Source organism: Salvelinus alpinus, chromosome 4 (assembly GCF_045679555.1).
Source record: "Salvelinus alpinus chromosome 4, SLU_Salpinus.1, whole genome shotgun sequence".
In the NCBI taxonomy this organism is placed as follows: Eukaryota; Metazoa; Chordata; class Actinopteri; order Salmoniformes; family Salmonidae; genus Salvelinus; species Salvelinus alpinus.
In genome coordinates, this window is record NC_092089.1 from 46,591,548 (window position 1) to 46,614,558 (window position 23,011).

General features: G+C 43.6%; 1 protein-coding gene across 9 annotated transcripts in view; it reads right to left on the reverse strand.

Annotated features, from left to right (window-relative positions):
* Positions 1 to 23,011, reverse strand: part of LOC139573751 (ras/Rap GTPase-activating protein SynGAP-like) — a 113,985-nt gene that overhangs the window by 47,288 nt on the left and 43,686 nt on the right. For 8 of the 9 annotated variants that reach the window (XM_071397560.1, XM_071397556.1, XM_071397557.1 and 5 more), the window contains exons 4-7: positions 8,158 to 8,252; positions 6,591 to 6,712; positions 1,226 to 1,379; positions 555 to 653 (exon numbers count right to left, since the gene is read on the reverse strand). In XM_071397560.1, the coding sequence (XP_071253661.1) occupies positions 555 to 653; positions 1,226 to 1,379; positions 6,591 to 6,712; positions 8,158 to 8,252 (470 nt within the window). Of the gene's footprint in view, positions 1 to 554; positions 654 to 1,225; positions 1,380 to 6,590; positions 6,713 to 8,157; positions 8,253 to 14,977; positions 17,081 to 23,011 lie in introns of those variants that run through there. The other variant, XM_071397559.1, reaches the window with a different exon arrangement.

The following is a 23,011-nucleotide window of genomic DNA, read 5'->3' on the forward strand; positions in this document are numbered from 1 at the left end:
TTATCTGGTTGGAGATTCATGAGGGTGCAGAGGATATTTCGGAGCCCCCGCGTCGAGTCCTTGGAGCCCCGTGATTTAGCCAGGAACCCTGCAGTCACAGCATCTGGATGAGTCAATCCACTTGGGCTGATGTTTCCTCTCGGTTTGCCTTAATAACTGCAGCTCCCTTGCTGCCATCAAGAGCAGTTATCTGTCTCGCGTAATGTCTCTTTTGATAAGAGGGAGGGGGGAAGGGGCCTATTACGCAGACCTAGGAGATCAAGCTGAGCTGAAATTAGAAGATCTGTTTTAATCAACCGCATCTAAAGTGCTGAGTTTGCGTCTTTTTCGTCCTTTATTTAACTCTGATGATAGTGTAGAAGTGCTGTGTTTTAACATGTACTGTATTTGATGACTATACATTACAGATATAGACAAACAGAGAGCACATGGAGGTTACAGTAAACAAAATGAGGAAATGCTCAGATTGACACAGACATATTGAAGACAGGGGAGAAGGAGAGAAGCACTGACAGACAGAGAAGTAACTTAATTTCTCGTCCTTGTTTCCCCACCTTGTTGGGTTTGACAGCTCTCTGAAGATTCTCGATCCATTTGTCTCTCTCTGCACCCGAGCGACATGCAAAGCACTTGGTTCCTGAAGCCGTAGTCACCTGAGGTTACCAACGGTAACATCAACAGCCACAATCATTAGCAACTTGGGAGAAGATGACAAGTGGCATAACAACGTCCTTTAATCATAGAGACTTGTGTCATGTACACGTCGGCTATGGGAAAGTGAGCCATGCAGTGAAAGCCGTTTTCACAACAAATTTCTGAGAAAATCAACTTGGGACATGAGCTCATTTCGAGCCGCTTGTTGGCTGTCTTTTTGATATCTTTTCCACAGATAACTAGATTTAAAAAAAATCACAGCCTTATTCAATAAATCCTTTTGTTGATGCCAATGGAGAGACTTCTACCTAACATTAGTAGCATTAGTAACATTAGTAGACAGACCTGGGTTCAAATGCTACTTGAAACCTTTAATATGTGTTTGCTTTAGCCTGCCTGGAGTGGCAGATGAGCAGGATTTGAACTTTATCTTCTTCTATTGGTTCCAGTGCACAGAGCTCAATCAAGCCCAGCAAAATGATTTCAAATGATTTCAAAATAGTATTTGAACCCAGGTTTAATTAGTAGCGCTATCTGTGTTCATTGTGTGTGTGTGTCGTGTCAGCCTCACCTCGAAACAGTACTCCTGTCCCAGGATGCTGGAGTGGACGGGCTTGATGATGGCGTCCTCATCCAGGGTGAGGTCCAGCGCCTCGGCTGCGCTGCTGGGAGACAGCAAGGACTCATGGGAGTGGGACTCTTTGAAGCTCTGCATCAGGCGCGTTCTGGGTGGGGAGCAGAGACACAGTGAGAGGAGCAGAGTGAATCCCATACATTACATTACACCGCATCAAGGATACAGTACACAGCATTCTGAACTGTGGTTATAAAGGGTAACTCTCCCACAGCCAAACAGCCACATATACACTACCGGTCAAAAGTTTTAGAACATGTTTCACCTGTTCCTGTGATTGTTTCCACCCCCTCCAGGTGTCGCTTATTTCCCCCAGTGTATTTATCCCTGTGTTTCCTGTCTCTCTGTGACAGTTCGTCTTGTACGTTTAGTCAAGTCAACCAGCGTGTTTTTCCCGTACTCCTTTTGCTATTCTCTTTTTCTAGTCCTCCTGGTTTTGACCCTTGCCTGTTTCTGGACTTGCCTGCCTGACCATTCTGCCTGCCTTGACCACGAGCCTGTCTGCCACTCTGTACCTCCTGGACTCTGATCTGGTTTTGACCTTTTTGCCTGTCCACGACCATCCTCTTGCCTACCCCTTTGGATTATTAAACATTGTAGGACTCCAACCATCTACCTCCTGTGTCTGCATGTGGGTCTCGCCTTGTGCCTTGATAGTCACGTCTACTCCCGCTCCTCCCCTCCGGCATTCGACGTCGCCCGTATACTAACCACCGATCCTAGAATCCATCATTACGCACACCTGCAATCAAACATTACGTGCACCTGCACGTCATCATGAGGCATCACTGACTCCAACAATGGAAGCAGCAGGAAAACAGAATATCTCCCAGACGGTCGACAAGCAGTGATACCTTCTACGTCAACACCATGACCAGCTGGCACAAATGGGGACAGCTATGGAAGAGGTTCTTCGCAGTGTGCAACATCTCGAACATACCCGGGAGGCGTTGCCGTCAACTAGCGGAGGATACTCTACAACCAGTCGACCCAGTGAGCCAGGACAACAGCCCATTCCGCAACCCATTCAGGTCAGCGATGACCGTTTGTTCCTCCCGGATAAATTGACGGCACCCCATCTAAATGCCGTGGCTTCCTACTTCAGTGCTCCCTCTACTTTACGCACCAGATGGGAGCCCCCACCACCGAGAGTTCCAAGATTGCCACGGTTATTTCTCTGCTGACTGAGCGGGTGTTGGAATGGGCCACAGCTGTCTGGGAGAGAGGAGGGGAGGAGCGGGAGTATTGATCACGGGCCAGACTGAAGTGGATCACGGGCCAGACTGAAGCTCCTGCGCTTGATGAGTGGTTCAGGTGCGCAGAAGTGTGGAGCCCACGTAAGACTCCAGCGTGCCGTCCACCGTCAAAAGGAGCAGGCGACCCCCCCCCCGTTCGTCTACCTGGAACCTCCCACTCCGCCTGTCCTGCAAGAAGCTGAGCCCCCGGTTTGTTGGGCCATTCAAGGTTCTCCGGAGGGTCAACGAGGTGACGTATAGGTTACAGCTTCCCAGTAACTACCGTATCTGCATCACCGCCTGGTATGGAAACTGCTTGGCATCCAACCGCAAGGCGCTACAGAGGGCAGTGCGTACGGCCCAGTACATCACTGGGGCCGAGCTCCCTGCCATCCAGGACCTCTATACCAGGCGGTATCAGAGGAAGGCCCTTAACAATTGTCAAAGACTCCAGCCACCCAAGTCATAGACTCTTCTCTCTGCTTTTGCACGGCAAGTCTGGAACCAACAGGACCCTAAACAGCTTCTACCCCCATGTCATAATACTGCTAAATAGCTAGTCTGTGTAGCTATTGGTTAACCATTTCACTATCTGCATTGACACTTTTTTTGCATCTCTTATGACTCATCACATGTGCGCTACTGTTACTGTTTATTATCTATCCTGTTACCAAGTCACTTTATCCCTACCTTTATCCTGTACATATCTACCTCAATTCCCTCATACCCCTGCACATCGACTCAGTACTGGTACTCCATGTATATAGCCATGTTATCGTTACTCATGGTGTATTTATTCCTTGTGTTATTATTTTTCATTTTTTTTCTCTGCATTGTTGGGAAGGGCCTGTAAGTAAGTATTTCACTGTAAGGGCTACACCTGTTGTTTACGAAGCATGTGACAAATACAATTTGATTTGATTAGGTGGATGATTAAGTCAACAAGGCAACTGGCACCATGTGGCCAAAGAAAATGCAACCACTGTCAATATTTTCCATTTGAATGTCGGTCTACACTTCTTGCACTAAAGGGACTACCCTCTGTTTATAGCTCCCTACAATCTCACTAACAAATCGAACTGTGACAAGCGGAGTGGAATACAATCAGTCATTGAGGGCACAGAGAGCCAGAGATCTTTCATAACGGCAGGCCCAGTGGAGTTTTTCTGAGATACACTTGAGCATATCTGATCCTGAAGAAATGAGAAACAGCACGCAACCATTCTGCTTTTCATGCCAAAGGAATCCGTCTGTACTCACAAATTCTGTGTTCTGTGAGCTTGAAAAGAGGTCACATCAAAAAACAATGCGACGCTAGTCTCACAACGGGTCTAATTGTCATCTGAAGAAGTCAACACATTAGCATTCAATTAGAGTTTCACTGGATTAGATTAGATTTGAGCATAACCACAATAGTGTTATCATGATAGTTCTTGGACAACAAAGCTATATTTCTATTGACAGCCATACTGTACATGCATAAGGAACAGATCAACACGTGAATAGAATTGTCCATGACGCTTGCCCGCCATGCCCGCCCACACTGATACATACAGACACACACACACACACCGATTATGCCACAATGCCACTGAACTGAAGAGGAGACAGATACAGAAAGGGGAATGACAGAGAACACAACACAGAAAAAGCAGAGAAAAGAAAGTAACAGTCTCCCTACTATGATGTCCCTGATGCATCCAGCTCTCTCACATTCTCCCTGTGCCACTGTTTTTGTGGACATTCACTCATAACGTGCATCAGAACATTGAATACTTACAGTGGAGTAGGAAAGAGAGAGAGAAAGATAGGAGAGAGAGATAAAAATAGATCCAAAGAAATGAGTCAGAATGAGAGAAATAAAGGACAGTGGGGGAGGTCGAGAAAGGGAGGGCGAGAGAAGGAGAGGGGGAAGACGGTGGGAGAGAGAACCTCTCAGAGGAAATCAAGTTGTTATGTAAACTGAGGGTAATTTAGAGAAGAAGGGAGTGACAGGGTCGATGAGAAAACAGAGAGAGAGACTAAGAGAGATGCAGTTGAAGTCAGAAGTTTACATACACCTTAGCCAAATACATTTAAACTCAGTTTTTCACAATTCCTGACATTTAATCCTAGTAAAAATTCCCTCTTAGGTCAGGTAGGATCACCACTTTATTTTAAGAATGTGAAATGTCAGAATAAAAGTAGAGAGAATGATTTATTTCAGCTTTTATTTATTTCATCACATTCCCAGTGGGTCAGAAATTTACATACACTCAATTAGTATTTGGTAGCATTGCCTTTTAAATTGTTTAACTTGGGTCAAATGTTTTGGGTAGCCTTCCACAAGCTTCCCACAATAAGTTGGGTGAATTTTGGCCCATTCCTCCTGACAGAACTGGTGTAACTGAGTCAGGTTTGTTGGCCTCCTTGCTCGCACATGCTTTTTCAGTTCTGCCCACAAATTGTCTATAGGATTGAGGTCAGGGCTTTGTGATGGCCACTCCAATACCTTGACTTTGTTGTCCTTAAGCCATTTTGCCACAACTTTGGAAGAATGCTTGGGGTCATTGTCCATTTGGAAGAACCATATGCGACCAAGCTTTAACTTCCTGACGGATGTCTTGAGATGTTGCTTCAATATATCCACATCATTCTCCCTACTTCATGATGCCATCTATTTTGTGAAGTGCACCAGTCCCTCCTGCAGCAAAGCACCCCCACAACATGATGCTGCCACCACCGTGCTTCACGGTTGGGATGGTGTTCTTCGGCTTGCAAGCTTCCCCCTTTTCCTCCAAACATAACGATGGACATTATGGCCAAATAGTTATATTTTTCTTTCATCAGACCAGAGGACATTTCTCCAAAAAGTTCCCATGTGCAGATGCAAACCGTAGTCTGGCTTTTTTAATGGCGGTTTTGGAGCAGTGGCTTCTTCCTTGCTGAGCGGCCTTTCAGTTTATGTCGATATAGGACTCGTTTTACTGTGGATATAGATACGTTTGTACCTGTTTCCTCCAGCATCTTCACAAGGTCCTTTGCTGTTGTTCTGGTATTGATTGCACTTTTCTCATCAAAGTACGTTCATCTCTAGGAGACAGAACGCGTCTCCTTCTTGAGCAGTATGACGGCTGCGTGGTCCCATGGTGCTTATACTTGCGTACTATTGTTTGTACAGATGAACGTGGTACCTTCAGGCGTTTGGAAATTGCTCCCAAGGATGAACCAGACTTGTGGATTTCGAAAAAAATAATCTGAGGTGTTGGCTGATATCTTTTGATTTTCCTATGATGTCAAGCAAAGAGGCACTGAGTTTGAAGGTAGGCCTTGGAATACATCCACAGGTACACCTCCAATTGACACAAATGATGTCAATTAGCCTATCAGAAGCGTCTAAAGCCATGACATCCTTTTCTGGAATTTTCCAAGCTGTTTAAAGGCACAGTCAACTTAGTGTATGTAAACTTCTGACCCACTGGAATTGTGATACAGTGAAATAATCTGTCTGTAAATAATTGTTGGTAAAGTTACTTGTGTCATGCACAAAGTGGATGTCCTAACCGACTTGCCAAAACTATAGTTTGTTAACAAGAAATTTGTGGAGTGGTTGAAAAACGAGTTTTAATGACTCCAACCTAAGTGTATACAAAATTCCGACTTCAACTGTATGTCTGTTCTGTGGCCATACGGCTGTCTGATGGTTGCCATGGAGAGGCCAAGACTTTTTTATTAAATCTTCCATTGGTATTCTCCATGTATTAAGCAGTCATAAAAAATGTACTATGTAAAATGGGAGTGCAGCGGCACTGAAAGGAGTGGTTGTGAAACAAACACTTACTGTCAAGGCTTACTGGTTTCATTAAAGCTAGGAGTAATAGTAAAAGATGCCAGATTGTCCTTGAAAGGTATCCAAAATAGGCACAAGAAAGCATCTTTAAGAGTCCCACATACATGTGGACACACAGGTAGGAGTGTACACACACACACTTAGAAAGACAAGTTAAGTGCCTGCCTGACCTGCTCCGGAACAGAGAGAGCAGGGAACACACGCACACCCTCACAGAATCACACACAGAGACTCGTACCTGTCCTGGTCGGCACTACGGAAGCGGGGGAGGATCATGTGTCGAAAGCTGCTGGTGCGGTCCAGTTTAGGCTGACTCTTAGCCCTCTTGATAGAGCCCTTCAACCTTCTACTGAGGAAACTCTGAACAGGGCAGCCATGGAGAGAGGGAGGAGGAGGTGAAGAATGAGAGGGTGTGAAACGGATGGAGAGAGGGAGGGAGGGGACGCAGGAAAGGAGAAAGATCAGAGTTGTAGAGAGGGGGAATAGGGTGAGTAAGGAAAGATCGATATTTCATGCCCAAAATGGATTGGAAGAAGAACAGAGGACATATGTGATTTAGTGAATGACAGATGCATGAAGGGGGAGAGCAACAGAAAGATTTATTGCATATTATATCAGTCATACATCCACAATACAGCAGCAGTAGAATAGTGTAGTATCATCTGGTAACCAACAGTGGGTGGTGTTGTGCCATAAATATACCCACAATCCAACAGCATACACTGGACCTCAGTAAAAATAGGAGCTTCATATTGCAGTGCAGTTCTGTCCTGTGCTTCCATGCAACCATATTCCCCTGATTTTAATCAGCTGATTTAGTCAGTATATAACACAGGTCTAATCTAACAGGCTGTGTGTTGATACTGTGTCTTTTATATGAAGTGCTGACAGGGAGAACAGGGCTTCAATAGTAGAATGAAAATCAATGAATGATGTCATTCTCCGCAACATGCAGGATAAGGTTCCATACAGCTACTATGCAGCCTTTTCCTCTCAGAGTGGAAGGAGAGACATGCTGTATCTGAATAACCTCACAATGCTTTTTATGACAGTCTTACAATACTGAATCGGCTGAGTTCAACCTCTCTCCATGTCTAACGTCCACTCAGATATCAATCTGCACATTACACATCAACATTGAACATTACATTCTGCGAGGAATTGGTCTGAATCGAGACAAACCATTCACTTTTTGTGAGCTTTGTGTCACTGAAGTCTATTTTAAAGAAGTGACCAAAAAATTTGACTCATTTGCTGACCGTCACAGTAACCGACTGGTAGGACTAGATAAGTCATTCTGGCTTGATTAGCCGGCCTGTCTGACACTTTGAAGCCTCATACAGTCAGAAGAACTGAATAACAGTGGTGGATCACATTTGGCATAGGGAACAGAAAACTCCATAGCATTTGGCAAAGGATGTAACGTGAAGTTTAGAGGGGGTTTCTTCACCACATACAGAGACATCTGAGTCATGTACCTCGATCGGAGGAAGAGGTGCAATATGGCGTCCGGTCACTGGGCTGGAAGCGGCAACCCTCCAGTCCCCCGGCCAATTAGAAGAAGGGGGGGAGTGGGGGAGACTAAGGGACAGGCAGGGGGAGAGGGGCAGTGAGAGAGGGGGAGTACCGACCCCTTTCTTGTAGCGTTGCTGAGGGCAGGAGTGGCCATGGGGGAGGGAGGGGGAGAGGGGGAAGGGAGGGGTTCCACTGGCCCTGCGACAGGTGTGTGGTGGGGAGTGGGAAGGGAGGGAGAGAGAGAGGAACGGGGGGAGCGAGCGAGGGCAGTAGGAGGGAGGGGTACTCACGGATTGTCGGAAGGGTTGGGGGGGGGCAGTGGGAGGGATCTCCATGCTTGGCTGCTTCACGTTGGCTATGCTCTTCCGCCGGGCGCGAGCGTTCTCTGAGAGAGAGAGAGGGAAGAAGACAGGTAAGAGAAAGAGATAGAGAGAATCCAAAAGACAGGTGAGAGAGAGGGGGAGCGAGAGAGGGCATGGACTTGGCATGTGTGTCAGCGGGGAGACGGGAGCGAAAGAGAGAAGATACACACAGTACAGGCATACGGTCAGGGGAGATAGGAAAAGTGTGAGAAACTGACAAGTAACGTGAAAAAAACAGAAGGTGAAGTGAAGGTAGAGTGTGTATAAAAAAGCAAGGAAGAGGGCAAGGTTAAGGGTGAGAGAAGCAATGCGATGATAATGTCTCATTAACCCTGATCTCCATCATCCCCCACTTCTTCTCCTACCAGGAAAATGAGGGATGTAGATGGAGAGCTGCATGGGAAGGAAGATGAAAGAGGAGGGGTGAGGTGAGTGAGTTGAAAGGGATGGGTTTTCTGCCTGGCCGTTCGACGAGGCAAACGTTAACAATCTGCACTGAGTGTGGTGGGGGAGGGGAGAGAGGAGGCAGGGACCAAGGGAGGGGAGCAGGGGGAAGCATTCACAAACAAAGCACCTATTGACCGTCCGTGAGTCAGTCCCTAATGCAGTGAATTAGGCAGTAAGGGAATACACTCTGTACTATCCATGATGGATGGCAGAGGAGACCAGTGGCCGGACAGTAGAGAAGATGGATCACACAAGCCCACTCTAACACTCTGTACTATCCATGATGGAAGGCAGAACCCACTGGACACAGATGTCAATTCAACGTCTATTCCACGTTGGTTCAAAGGAATTCCGCTGAAATGACGTGGAAACAACATTCATTCAACCAGTGTGTGTCCAGCGGGAGGAGACCAGTGGCTGGACACAGGAGAAGATCTGTGAAAGGCAAGGAGAAGTTAACTAATGTACGCAGTATCATAGAAAGAAGGGAGCGGGAATGAAAGTGGGAAAGCATCTGAGGCCCGTTCATTTCAGTATTTCTTTCCCTCCCTATCCCTTTCTCTGCTACCCTCTTTTGAGATAGATCAATGATAACCGTCATATTTGAGGCTATAAATATTCTTCCTGTCTCTTATTCTCTCTGTCTCTCCCTCTCTCTCTTGTATTCTCTGTCTCTCTCTTTATCCCACCCTCTCTTCTCCCTCTCTCTTTCATCTGCTCTCTTTCTTTCCCTCCTTCTCTCGCTCTCCCTGGTTCTGCTATCACACAGACACACAAATACTCAGGCATACACACACACTCCTCTCTCCCACGCAGCTATTTTACATAATTCAAAAGTGCATTTATCCTCTCCTCTCTCCAGCCTCTCATCGCTCTCTCTTTCCTCTCCTCACTCTTCACGTTTTCCCATGGTCCCGTCTTTCCCCCTTTACTTAATGTATATTGTCTCCTCCATCCTTCTCCTTCATCCTCCTTTCATTTATCTGAATTCCTTCTCTTTATCTGGTCTCTACATTCCCTCTACTTCTCAAAATGTCAATCTTTTCTCATGACTCTGCTGTCATGCTACTTTCCTCTGCCCACGCACTGAGCTGAGCGAGCGCCTTAGGGAAGGATCCTCATTGTGATGATAACCAAGTCAACGAATCACAGAAGGTTATGAAATCCAAAAAGGGTGTATGTCCATTATACACAGCGGAAAATCCCAAGACCAATGAACCAATTGCTAGTCCATCATTGTCCTTTGTAAATATGGGTAGCACACAGGATCTTAATTTGATCATTCTTTTGTTTCTGAGAATTTTCCTGCACAGCAGGACATTTTTACTTGTAGTGTATTTCAGCTTTAAAAATGCTTCTTACATTTGTAATTACCACTTAAAAATGTCTGACTTGATTTGCCCTAATGAAAAATATATCAACCTCCACAAACATGTCCATTATTTATAATCCACATAATAATTAATATTTCCTCTTGCTCCAGAATTGTTTTCCTGCTGTAGCAAACTGGCTCAAATTAAGATCCTACATCTGTATTGAGGTAGTTATCATACTAAGGGACCTGAGTATTTCTGACCACATAACCTAACCAGGAAAACTACAGGCTCTAGGCACCCTGGTGTCATGATCTCTTATGACATAGACAAAACTTCATTTTTAGGGACCAGAGTTTTTCCTGACCATGTGACCTTTTCCTGGTCAGTTCACATAGTTAGAAAAATGGCAGGACAATAGTCATTATGTATGAACTCCAAATACAGCCCCAGTCAAAATGCAACATAATCTAAGAGGAACTATTGTTCCCAAAACAAATTAGTTTTCCTAGAGCAAGTAGACTGTAGCCATGCCTGAGTAGCTACATGAAAATTCAGCTGGTATCCCTCCTACAGTCCTAAGGTGTGACTGCTCTGTGGCTTTAGCTAGCTAGGCATTTAGATAAGCTGGAAACAGTCAGCAACTTGGCGTCGTGCTCTCTCCCTGAGGGTGAAAACTTTGTCCTTTGTTGCCAATTTAGATTCATAAGATTATCTGAAAATATTGGTCTCGTGGAAGATTTCATTGGGCAAAACCTTTGATTTGTTTGGAGATCTACCAAGCCGTTTTCTTTACTCTTTTCAACGCTTAGTCTACTATGTGAAAGAGATTATTCAAAAAGACAGCAAGTATTATTCTTATGAATGTGGATTTGGATCGTCCAGATAATCTATCTGTAGATGCTCTACAGATGGTCATACTATCAACAAACTATCTGTTGATAAGCAACAGTTAGGGTTAGGTTTAGAATAAGGGTTACGTAATGGTTAGGGTTAGGGTTAGTAGATAGTTAGTTGAAAAGTTGCTGATAGTCCATCTGTAGATGCTCTACAGACTATCCAAATAAAGTGTCACCGCTGGTTGTCATGGGTTACCCCTCTTGAAATCTTTGGGTTTTGTGTTCTGATATGATTGGCTAATGAACCCTTTTGTTCGATTTGAAAGTGCACAGAGCCTTGCACCGTGATGGTGAGTTTACGGAAATGGGAAATAGTGCAGCAAGGTCGTTCCGTATCTGCTGTTCACCACCATTGGCCTTCACTCAAAGCTCTCAAATCACAGAGTGAAGCCAAACCTGACATTGCGGAAGTGTTTATGCAATAAAGGTTCCGATGCTTCCGTACTAACAGAACAAACCCTTGCGATTCCCTTAGCATAACGCTAACAATCATTTGGCAAAGTCTGAGTGTCAGTTGGCTCAGTAAATTAAGAAAATAATGTACATGTTTGGTAATGATTATGAACAAAACACTTAAATATACCTGATAGGCTGCAGTTATTCATAAGAGCTTTGTGCATAATAAAACATTATGATAATATTACTAGGATTAATGATCCGTTTCACTACAATATTTTAGTAATATAAAATCGACATTATATTTATTACACCACTTTTTTCTCATTATGGCAAATTTTGTAATCGCCGAGCAAGGATTTCTGCCCCATTTAAACATAAAGTGTTAGTTGCTTTATCTACAAAGAAACAATATTACGGTGTTGAGATTTTGAGTCATTGCGGTTTGACCTCCAAAAGTGGATATTTCAAAGCTTTACAAATGCCAACAGTCTTTGTTCCAATTCCTTAGTGATATGCAAACTTACAAGAAAGGATCTGAGGCAGTGTAGTGCAGTGTAGTGCAGTGTAGTGCAGTGTAGTGCAGTGTAGTGCAGTGTAGTGCATACTAATCTCCACTAGTAATGTACTGTAGTGCTATGTTCCAATGTCCATACTAGCGTACTACTTGCCCAATGCATTAGCATACTTCATTCTAGATGGTATACTTGTGTGTAACAGAGCCACAATGTATAACTGACCAGAGACAACATACTATGGGCAATTTTCTGTTCTATACTGAAAAAAGAAAAACCTGCACTTGTTTTTTTCTTTTTTCACAATTCCTTTTGAACCAGGCACCCACACTTTTAATTACCACAAACATTTCCTCATACTACAATGTTCTGCTCTAGAAATTACATAAGCAGACGTAAATGACAAGTGACCTAACACTGTTGTGTAGGGTTCATGGTACACAAGATCATCTGGGGTCTGGGCTAGCTTGTCACTTGGTATTAGGAAAGTGTAATCCCACGTGTCATAGCAGCAGTATGTCATTTTTGTATGAACTGAAATCAGATGTTATGAAGTTGGAGGGGAGAGGGGAATCATGCTATTTAAATCCTAAGAGCATCATGTATGTATTATGATGGGTGAGTCAGACACGTGTAAAATGTAGTCAAGTGTGATCAAGCGTACATCCTTTAGGGTCTGTGCTATTTATACATGTGTTATTTATACATGTCAAATGTAACTACATATCCTCACTTGTTTAGTCATGTCCATGTGTTACTATAACACCTCATGCTCTTCATGCTCAGAGTGGGGAGACAAGATGAGTGTGTTGAAGTTGCTTCTAAACACTGATATAGGGTCAGATCTTTTTTCATCCCTACACGGTCCAGGTTATGATGAAGAGATTAGTAATCTGATCTGTTGTTAGAGCAACTTCTATCTTAAGTGGCGACAAACGAGAGGCGTGAATTGTGTGACGTTTTTCAGTAGCACCAGTATTATTTGTGTCCTTAATGGTGTTCAGCAATAATCGACCACATTAAATATTTATTTATGATTATGCGTTAAAAAGCCATCGGTAAAAGGGACTCAATAGGTCCATTTCATTCAATTTCTCACCCAGTCTCTCTTGATCCAAACCCGGGCTTTTTATTTAGTTTCCATGGCAACATTTTCCAAGTATCTTGCATTTGAGTTACAGACACATAACAAAGCCAGCGAACAGAAAAGACACTTAGGAGACTATAAACTACATCCTACACATTCACCTTCGCAAACGCTAAGCAACAGAGGGAGGAAACACGCTCCAAATGTGGGGGGAAATGAAAATCTATAGTCATGCTGATATCATTTGGTTATTGTTCATGATATCTGGGGTATACCATGTCTAGTACTACCATAACTGAAATGACAGACAAATGCAAAGCAGTCAAAAACCATATTGCCTTAGACTGACTTAAATAGTATAGTAGTATATTAAATAGTACCAGGCATTAGATAATGAAGGGAGGGTTAGAGGAATGTGGAGATGGTTGGAACGAGCCTTCTAAAAATAGAGGAGAAAGCAATATGGTTCTCATTCTTCTGTTACTGCATCTGATTTGACCCCATAGAACCTTTTATACTGAGAACGTGTTCACGGATACAATAGGATGCACATGATGTGTGTGTTCATCTGCAATTGTGCATGCGTTTGTATACACCGCCTACAGCATACATGATGCCAATGACGCACGTGCGCATGCGCCTGTGTGCATACAGCACAGTTTGCACTGGCATGCACATGGATGTGTGAACATGTCAGTTTGCATTGGCATGTGAAATGGTGCACTCTTTTCCTTCTGAATGTAAATCTGATGTCAAGCCGAAAGCTGAAGATGAAACGTGTGGGTGGCAACAGCTTCCAGCTTAGTCCCTCAGAGAGAGAGGATGGGGAGGGAGGGAGAGTGAGGGAGGGAGTAAAAGAGCGAGAGAGAGCAGAGAGCGAGAGGAAAGAGAGAGAGGGAGAGAGAGAGAGATGGATGTATAGAGTGAGAACGAGTGGGAGGGACAGAGCAAGACAGGAGAGTAAACGCAAGAAAGCAAGAGGTAGAAAGGTAGAAGGAAAAAGCAAAGGAGAGAGAGTGACAGAGAGAGAGAGAGTACAAGAGCCAGAGCGATGGAGGCTGGAGAGGGAGTGGGTGTCTGAAATGCTGTGAGCCTTTTTTGTATTTAGTTTTCCATTGTTTTTCATAGAATGCTGGTCTGCAGACCTGTTAGCTTTTGATCCAAGAACTGTAAATCCAAACGTAGGATCTTCTCTCCTGTGTGCAACATACACTATACTCCATTGTAGTTCTATGTTGATCTTTCTTGACGTATTTCAACACACTTGTCTCTACATGTATGACCATGCCTTAGAGGATGTCTGAGCCATAGACATAGAATCTATAGAACTGATATCCTCATTCAAGTCAATGTTCCGTGATGGGTAATACCGGTGGCCATATTGAGTGTACTGTCAAACTGACTTGGCCTTACCCGTTCTAATTAATTATTTCTATGGTATGTGCACTTAGGAGTCATTTCTGAGTTTTAATTGATGAATGATTTAACAGATAAACGAACTATGTCTAGCTTTTAGGCTTGCCACTTAGCAGGCAGCGGCAGCTTACTTAGTGTAATTTGATGCATGTCAGAAAGGATACGTTGTCATGACAATACAATATTCCTAGTTTTCAACTAGATATCCAGAATGAGCATGTTCTACTCTTGGTCTAGCTCTAGCCAATCAGGGCCAATAATGAAGAGGGAGGTAGCCTTGTAAGATTTAAAGTTATAGTTCATCCTAAAATCAAAGTTTGCTATATTTTTTCAGACCTCAAAGTGGTTTGATTTGAGTTTAGGGTGAACTATCACCTTAAACTTGCCCAACTCAAATGTTTCATCTTATATTGGTGCAAGATGTTACAATCTTCTAACTATTTGGGAAAGTATAAAAGCGGACCGTAATACATGAACAGTGGACCATGACAACATGCTTTCATGTGTGTACAACAAAACGAGATGCCTGTTTAATCCAAAAGCCTGTTCCTACTGTATAGAACCTGAATAGAATCTGGTGAATGCAACATACTTGGTCATGACCAAGATGGGACATGAAACATCAGATGACAACTTTGGTTCCTACCTAATAAAGAAGACGGCTTTGGTTCCTACCTAAGAAAGATGAGAGGTGTTGTGCTTCGATCCCAGACCTCTAAAGTATCTTCAGATGTCCAACGTCTATTCAGCCCACGATAAGAAAGTGGAGGCAATTCGAAGCAAATAACTTTAGATATCCAACTTTGTCTTGAGTTACCATAGTTTTCCACAGGTTTTAGTGTCTGTTTGATATTGTTGCCGTTGTCACATTCCTTTGGGCCCAAACTTGCTGTAAATCAATGCTCCTCCACTATGCCTTGACATTAGTGTCTATAAATAATTAAATACATTGGTGTCAGTGAGTATCTGCTGACACTGGATGTGATTGTGAATGTGTGTCATGGCATTTGTCTGATAGCCTAAGTGCATTTGTCTGGGTTGCTGTCAAGCAGGTAAGTGCCTCACCCTTTGAGTTCAGCATCTGCAGGTCTGAGACTATGAGTTGGCCATACAGATATATTGCTCAGGCAGTGCTTGAGGTCAACTCTCAAGCAAAGAATCCAATTTAAATAACATCAGCAAGCAAAGACGGTAGAATATATTCTAATCAAAAATGAATATACAGCCAAATAACTATCAACAACTTTGTCCACACTTTAAATATTCAACACATAAAAACACATAAATGACTTGATTACCAGACTTTACTATCCAGGCATCTTGAAATAGAAATCTCTAGATCAACTTAATGTTTCACTCATGAAAAAAATCTATTCTAACTCAGTGAAATAAATATGAGAGGTTTTTACAAGTACAATTTAGGAGAGGGAAAATGAATTGCTTACTCATGGCATTTGTGTATAGGTCAATGAAGGGAGGCAGTAGTTTTCTCATAAGGTGCCGTGTCTAAACTTCAAGCTGTATCCTTTTGAAAAGTGCTCATAAATATATTTATCATGACCTTAAAGTGCCACATGTAAGCTTACACAGAATAAGGATGATTTTGTAGGCTATTATTACCCCACCCATAAATAACACCAAAATATTAGCTATCCTATGCTATACTTGATTGAATTTGTAGACGTCTCTTACAGTATGTAAAAATATGAAGAATTAGAAATAGGCTATGTCTCAAGTCAGCGACTGTTATAATTCCTCACGGATGTATGGTTCATTCTTCCACCACCTCCCCCCAGCCAAGCTCTCCAGCACCGGCAGCGGCTGTTCCGCGGCGGGCAGTCGCGCAGAGAGCTCCTCTTCCCCGGCCTCTCCCTGTCCCCTCGCACCGGTGCCCTCGCCCCCAATCCCGCGGCCGTTTCCTCGGTAACCTACAGAAGATCTAGAGAGGCGAATTTCTCTCATGTTTTGGTTGTAATTGAGCAATGGTTTTTAAGGGTTGTATGCCTTCTATCAACAAAATTATGTTGTCCAGGTGTGGAGGATATATTTTCTACAAGACCTCAATTTCGATTTCGGGAGAAAAGAAAATTGATTAAAATAAATAATTATAACACACGTTTGGTTAATTTAATGTTTTGTAGTTTTTGTTTTTTACAATAAGCAGATCAACCCATGACATCTGCAGCTGTGTATGTGTGTGAGTGGGGGGGGGGGGTGCGCGAGGTCCGCCTGTCCTGTGTGCCAATTATTGGAAATAGGCTAGTGCGCCTTCGGATGCGCTCCGACAAGTCCTACTCTTATGCAGGGGGAAAGATATTCGAAGTCCTCTTTCCGTTGATACACCGATGCTTTCTTAGTTCCCAAATCGGCAGAGAATATTGAACTAGCAGCAGTTTAGCAGATGCTGTGCCAGCGCCTGGACAGGCTACTCTTGCAAGTACAGGAAGCGCGAATCATTGGTGACCATCAAAACGCAAACGTCATACAAAAATAACAGCGAAACAGCAACACGAAAGTGAACAGTGTCCTACAGCATAGAATAACCGGGTGAATATTTCCAAATTAGCATCCCTTATCCAGTTTCTAGAAAGTATAGTCCATCCTCAAGTAATCCGCCTCTCCTTCGATGGAGGTCTTATCCAACCTATGTCGGACGAGACTGTCACACAGGTGTATATGGTTGGAGCAGCACTTATGCCTTGCCTTGCTTTGCCTTCACATCTCCCTCTCTCTCGCTCTATCTCAGTTTTGTTAAAGGGATAGGACAGCGACGTTTTGAAAGGGTGTGGGAGTCGAGTAATGGAGTGATTGTAAGTACAGTACTAGTATGAGGTGCCCAGAATGCGCTCTCTCTTTCTCTCTCTCCACCCCCTTCATCACTCTCTTCCTGCCCCTTCTCACTCACACACACACATCTGGGAGAATGAGAGGTGCAGAGCTAGGGCCAAGTGTGTGGGAGGCATGAGCGTAACAATATGACTATGACACTGAAAGCTGCAACCCGCTCATGCATACAGAAACACACACAGAGACACAAGACAAATCTGGGGTAGGTGTAATGGTTTCAATGCAAATAACAGGATCTATCATGGAAAGACAATGATAACTGAGTACATCATAAGTACCCAAACACATCTGTAATGGTGACAAAACGCTATGCCTATCTTCACGTAGACCTACATCAAAGCACAATTTGCGGTACTCTTTTATCACCAACAGCTAAAAAGCCAGACATTTTTAATTTCAGTCACTTAAGACATCGCCGGTGATGGCACTTTATAGTATATTTAAAGCAATCAGTATTTCCAAATGGGTAAAGGGTGACTTAGATCTGTTTCCATGACAACTGTAAGCTTGGACCAACATTTTAACCCATCGCATTACAGATAGTAAGACACTGAGCTATAAGAATTACAGGGATTGGTTCATTTAAGTATTGCAGAAAACAATTTACTACACCCCCTCCCATACACACATTTTCTCTCGTTCACCCCCTCTCTCGCTCACTCTCTCTCTCTCTCTCTCTTGCATTCTCTCTAACGTCTGTGTGTCTGCTCTATAATTATTTCCATGGTTACCATTAGTGATGTGAACCTAAGGCGGATGTACTATTGTAGTAATCTTTCCGTCTCTCTCACCACTGTCATTTACTCTTTCTTTTCACATCCCTTGCTTACTCCATGCAATACAAATGTCCAACCCGTTCACATAGTTCTCGCCCTGTCTCTCTCCATCAGATAGGATAGAGGGATGGTATGAAACGAGGACACACTTGAAGTGTGCACAGTGCCACCTGGCTAGGTGGAGTGCCAAGGCTGAAGAGTAAACTGGGATGTTGGCAGTGGTGGGCACAGGCACGTGGGAAACTGGGAACGCATTGGAGGCACAGACACAGTTTACAGTACAGACACATGCACACATGCGCACATGCACACACACACACACATACAATTACAGTGCGGTATACACAACACAAGCCCACGCATTCTCTTGCATGTGAAGATATTTGCATGGATGTTCGCACACCTTCTGTAGATACCCTACAGCCTCACACCCATAACACATACATCGCCTTCCCATTTACAACATCCCATTCACCCACCATATGGTGTGAATACTGTATCTCCCCATCTCCCATCCATTCTTACTCTATAACTTACTGATAGACCAAGTATATGAGCTCCTTTCTAGCCACAGAGCGCGGTGGAGCCTTTAGTTGACAGTCAGTCAGAGTGGGAGTGTTGGCCTGACAACACCGGTATTCTGTCTCTGGAAAACCACGTGCCTCCGGAGCTGCAGCACACGGCTGTGTGCAAATATTCAATTAAGATCCTGACTAGTGGAGCTGGAGAGCCTGGTAACGACACTCTACGTGTGCGAACAGAGCCAGAGAGCCGAGTTAGATTTAATAGATATACAATACATACCTATAGGGGCATTGAGATAAAGGTGTTAGAGACAGACAGAGAGAGAGGAGCGGAGAGATAGAGAGAGACATAGACATAGAGAGAGAGAGGGGGAGAGAGAGAAACAGAGAGATGGAGAGATAGATAGAGACAGAGAGACATAGACAGAGAGAGAGGAGCGGAGAGATAGAGAGAGACATAGACATAGAGAGAGAGACGGGGAGAGAGAGAAACAGAGAGATGGAGAGATAGAGAGAGAGATGGAGAGATAGACAGAGACAGAGAGACATAGACAGAGAGAGAGACAGAGAGAGGGGGGAGAGAGAGATAAACAGAGATGGAGAGATAGAGAGACAGACAGAGAGAGAGAGGGGCTAGAGCAAGCTCTAATACAATTTGTACTACATGAAGGAAAGTTGGCCATCATAATGACATGTAATATCCGTTATGACTTCAAGACCACACCGCACTGTTCTTATTGTGTATGGCAGTAACGACTACTGATTCTTGGCTAACCCATTTGTAGCAACTGGCATGCACCTATTTGAGATGCACAAAGAGGAAATATAGCAAAAGCATACATTTGTATGCAAAAGGAGCGAGTCATGGTCTATGAAAGCCATAAGGGAGAGAAATGATTGACATCTTGCGTTAGAGATATGGTCCTTTGGAATGGTATAGCATTAGCTGTTGGGGTTGTCAGTACATACAGTACTAGTCTGAGTCGGGGGGGAGGGGGGGGGGGGGGGTAGGGTGTCAGAACATAATAGTCTGAGTTGCGGGGGGTTGCTGTGTAGTAGCAACTGAATGGTGGCATTTATTTCCCATAAGAATATGCTGCTGTACTAAAGCTCTGGAACACATTTCATGTCAGGAGAAGGTGAGGTGTGTGCGTGTGTGTGTGTGTCAGGGGCGTAGGCACGGGTGGGCTTGGGTGGTGATTTCGATAAAATCCTTAAGCTTACAGATGAATCCACAATTGGGATGTAGCTACCAGTTCCCGAAACGGAAAACTGCCAGCAAGGTTTGGCAACTCGCATGTTACATCAAATCAAATCAATGTTTATTTGTCACGTGCGCCGAATACAACAGGTGTAGACCTTACAGTGAAATGCTTACTTACAGGCTCTAACCAATAGTGCAAATAAGGTATTAGGTGAACAATAGGTAAGTAAAGAAATAAAAACAAATGTAAAAAGACAGTGAAAAATAACAGTAGCGAGGCTATATACAGTAGCGAGGCTACATACAGTAGCGAGGCTACATACAGACACCGGTTAGTCGGGCTGATTGAGGTAGTGTGTACATATAGATAGGGTTAAAGTGACTATGCATATATGATGAACAGAGAGTAGCAGTAGTGTAAAAGAGGGGTTGGTGGGTGACGGGACACAATGCAGATAGCCCGGTTAGCCAATATGCAGGAGCACTGGTTGGTCGGCCCAATTGAGGTAGTATGTACATGAATGTATAGTTAAAGTGACTATGCAAATATGGAAAACAGAGAGTAGCAGCAGCCTAAAAGAGGGGTTTGGGGGGGGGCACACAATGCAAATAGTCTGGGTAGCCATTTGATTACCTGTTCAGGAGTCTTATGGCTTGGGGGTAAAAACTGTTGAGAAGCCTTTTTGTCCTAGACTTGGCACTCCGGTACCGCTTGCCATGCGGTAGTAGAGAGAACAGTCTATGACTGGGGTGGCTGGGGTCTTTGACAATTTTTAGGGCCTTCCTCTGACACCTCCTGGTATAGAGGTCCTGGATGGCAGGCAGCTTAGCCCCAATAATGTACTAGGCCGTACGCACTACCCTCTGTAGTTTCTTGCGGTCGGAGGCCGAGCAATTGCCGTACCAGGCAGTGATGCAACCAGTCAGGATGCTCTCGATGTTGCAGCTGTAGAACCTTTTGAGGATCTCAGGACCCATGCAGTGGGGAATGCAGCCCCCGTTAGGAGCAACTTGGATTTACAGGCATAATGGAATGAGATATTGGACAGACAATTTATGGAACTCAACAGTCGTTTTCAGAACGATTCATGTGGGATAATGAAGAAGGCCGCAACTGCCTGCCTGCCCCGATCGATCTCATTTGGTCAAATGACAGTGATACAGCCACCCAGTACCCATTATGACATTTATGTGGAGGATGCAGCGATAACTAATCTTTTCGTACAGCAGCTTAAACAAAAGGTACAATCATGCTGGCAATTTAAAAAAAATATTTTTGTAGTAGCGTTTTCGCCAATAATGTGATAGGTGCACTTGATTCATCTGCCCTGCATGCCGGGTAGGCGAAGTGTTCCCATTTTAACCATTTTATTTGTCTGAAGATACAAACTCGGCGGGCCAAGAGAGCTAAATCAGGTGCACCTGTAGGCATTCCGCTGGCCAATTGGATAGCTTAGATCAGGGGTTTTCAAACTTTTGGGGGCAGGGGACACCTTTTGTGATAGCAAATTCATAATTATTATACCTTTATTTCAACAAGGAACACAGACTGAGACCAAGGTCTCTTTTACAGCTGGGCCCTGCGTATACATGTTTACACATACAGTTCAGGTACAATGATTAAGAAACTACACAAGACAAACAAAACGATCACAGATAACACAAAAAATACAGCAACAGATTACATTTACACAGGTTATTCTACTAACAGCACAAGAACTTGCATTACCCGAAACAGTTACAAGCAATACAAAAATAAAAATCCTCCAATAAATATTTAAAATGGGCAAGGGGGACAAGAGTCTCAAGTTTAAGTTTAGTCTGCAGGCTATTCCATAGTCAGAACACAACTCCAGTGGGATAAGAATAGCATACAATAAGTTTTACTATGACTTCGGCAGTGCATGGCTGGACAAACCAAGTCTCGGGCCCTGGAAAGGAATGTTTTAAAGGCCCGCCTCTTGGCATCGGAGAGAACATCTTGCAGTTTTCAAGCTAATTTCCTGCAATTCTACACGTTGTTTTAATGAGGCAGAGATTTTCATTGTTATTGCAGCTTTAAAGCTAATGTCCTGCAGTTCTACAATTTTTTTAATGAGGCAGAGAGAAAATGGTGCAGTTTTAAAGCTTAAATTACAGTGCATTTATGTAGTTGTTTTTTTATTGTGGGGGAGAATACAATTAGTGGAGAATAGGCTTATTGTGGATACCAATATCCCTGTAAACCTACCAGGCCTATGTTGCCCAGGGTTAAGAACATACATTGTAGATTCATAATATTACATTGTATATTATTTTTGAGAACCCCTGGCTTAGGTCACCATGTCTACAGCAGCTTCGACGAGCACACAGCGAAAAACAATTCATTCAACCTCAACGCCTTTTTAAAAAACATAGCTGGGATATGGCTGACTTGCTTAAACAAATGTGGTTTCTACTGACAATTGAGATGTACAAGCCATAGCATAAGGGAACGATGAGCGAATAAGAGGCAATCCGTAATTTTGATTAAGACATTAACGAGCCATCTAAGATGGATGTTGTCAATATAACTATATATCAGCACTTTTGAAATGAACAGCGACAGAATTCAGAACATGGGCCATTCTTACAGTATTCTCCCTGTACACAAGTCAGAACCGAAGGATAAATAAAGGGGGCATACTGTATAAGCAGACAATGAAAGCTCTTACAATATTCGATGATGACATTTCTCTAAAACAGGCTGTGCACCACCAAGTCAGAACAGTAGGCTAAGTCATGAGGGGGAAAGGGACCAAATTATTAAGGTGATGCACATGGGCTACTAACAGCTTACTACACAACATACACTTACTATTACTTTCTTAGCTGCAGTATACATATCTCCCTTGCATATTACATAATTTATGCAGCAGCAAGACATTTTAGGACTCACCATTGTGTTGTGCTCACTTGAACAGGAAGGTGGTGCAGCGGTCCTTATTGTGGACAAATTTTGTCATGAAACTTTGTCATCAAAGTCTGGCATTCTCTAGATTTATGGTGCTTTCAAGACAACTGGGAACTCAGAAAAAAACAAGATCGAATCATGATATCTTCAGGTCGGAGCTCTAAAAAGAGGCCTGAGTTCCCAACTTGGAATTCCGTATTGGATAACCGTTCAAAACTTATTTTCCCAGTCGGAGCTCGTTTTTTCAGAGTTCCCAGTTGTCAAGAACACACTGAAGTCTGAGATTTCCCAGTTCTGCATTTCAAGTTGTTTTGAACGCGGCAGAAGTCATGCTGGATTGACAGCATGGCCAATGTATTCAACCTTTTCTGGCCTATGGTGTTGCGTGTGAATGTTTATCCTTTTAAGCTTTGAAAAGAGACCCTT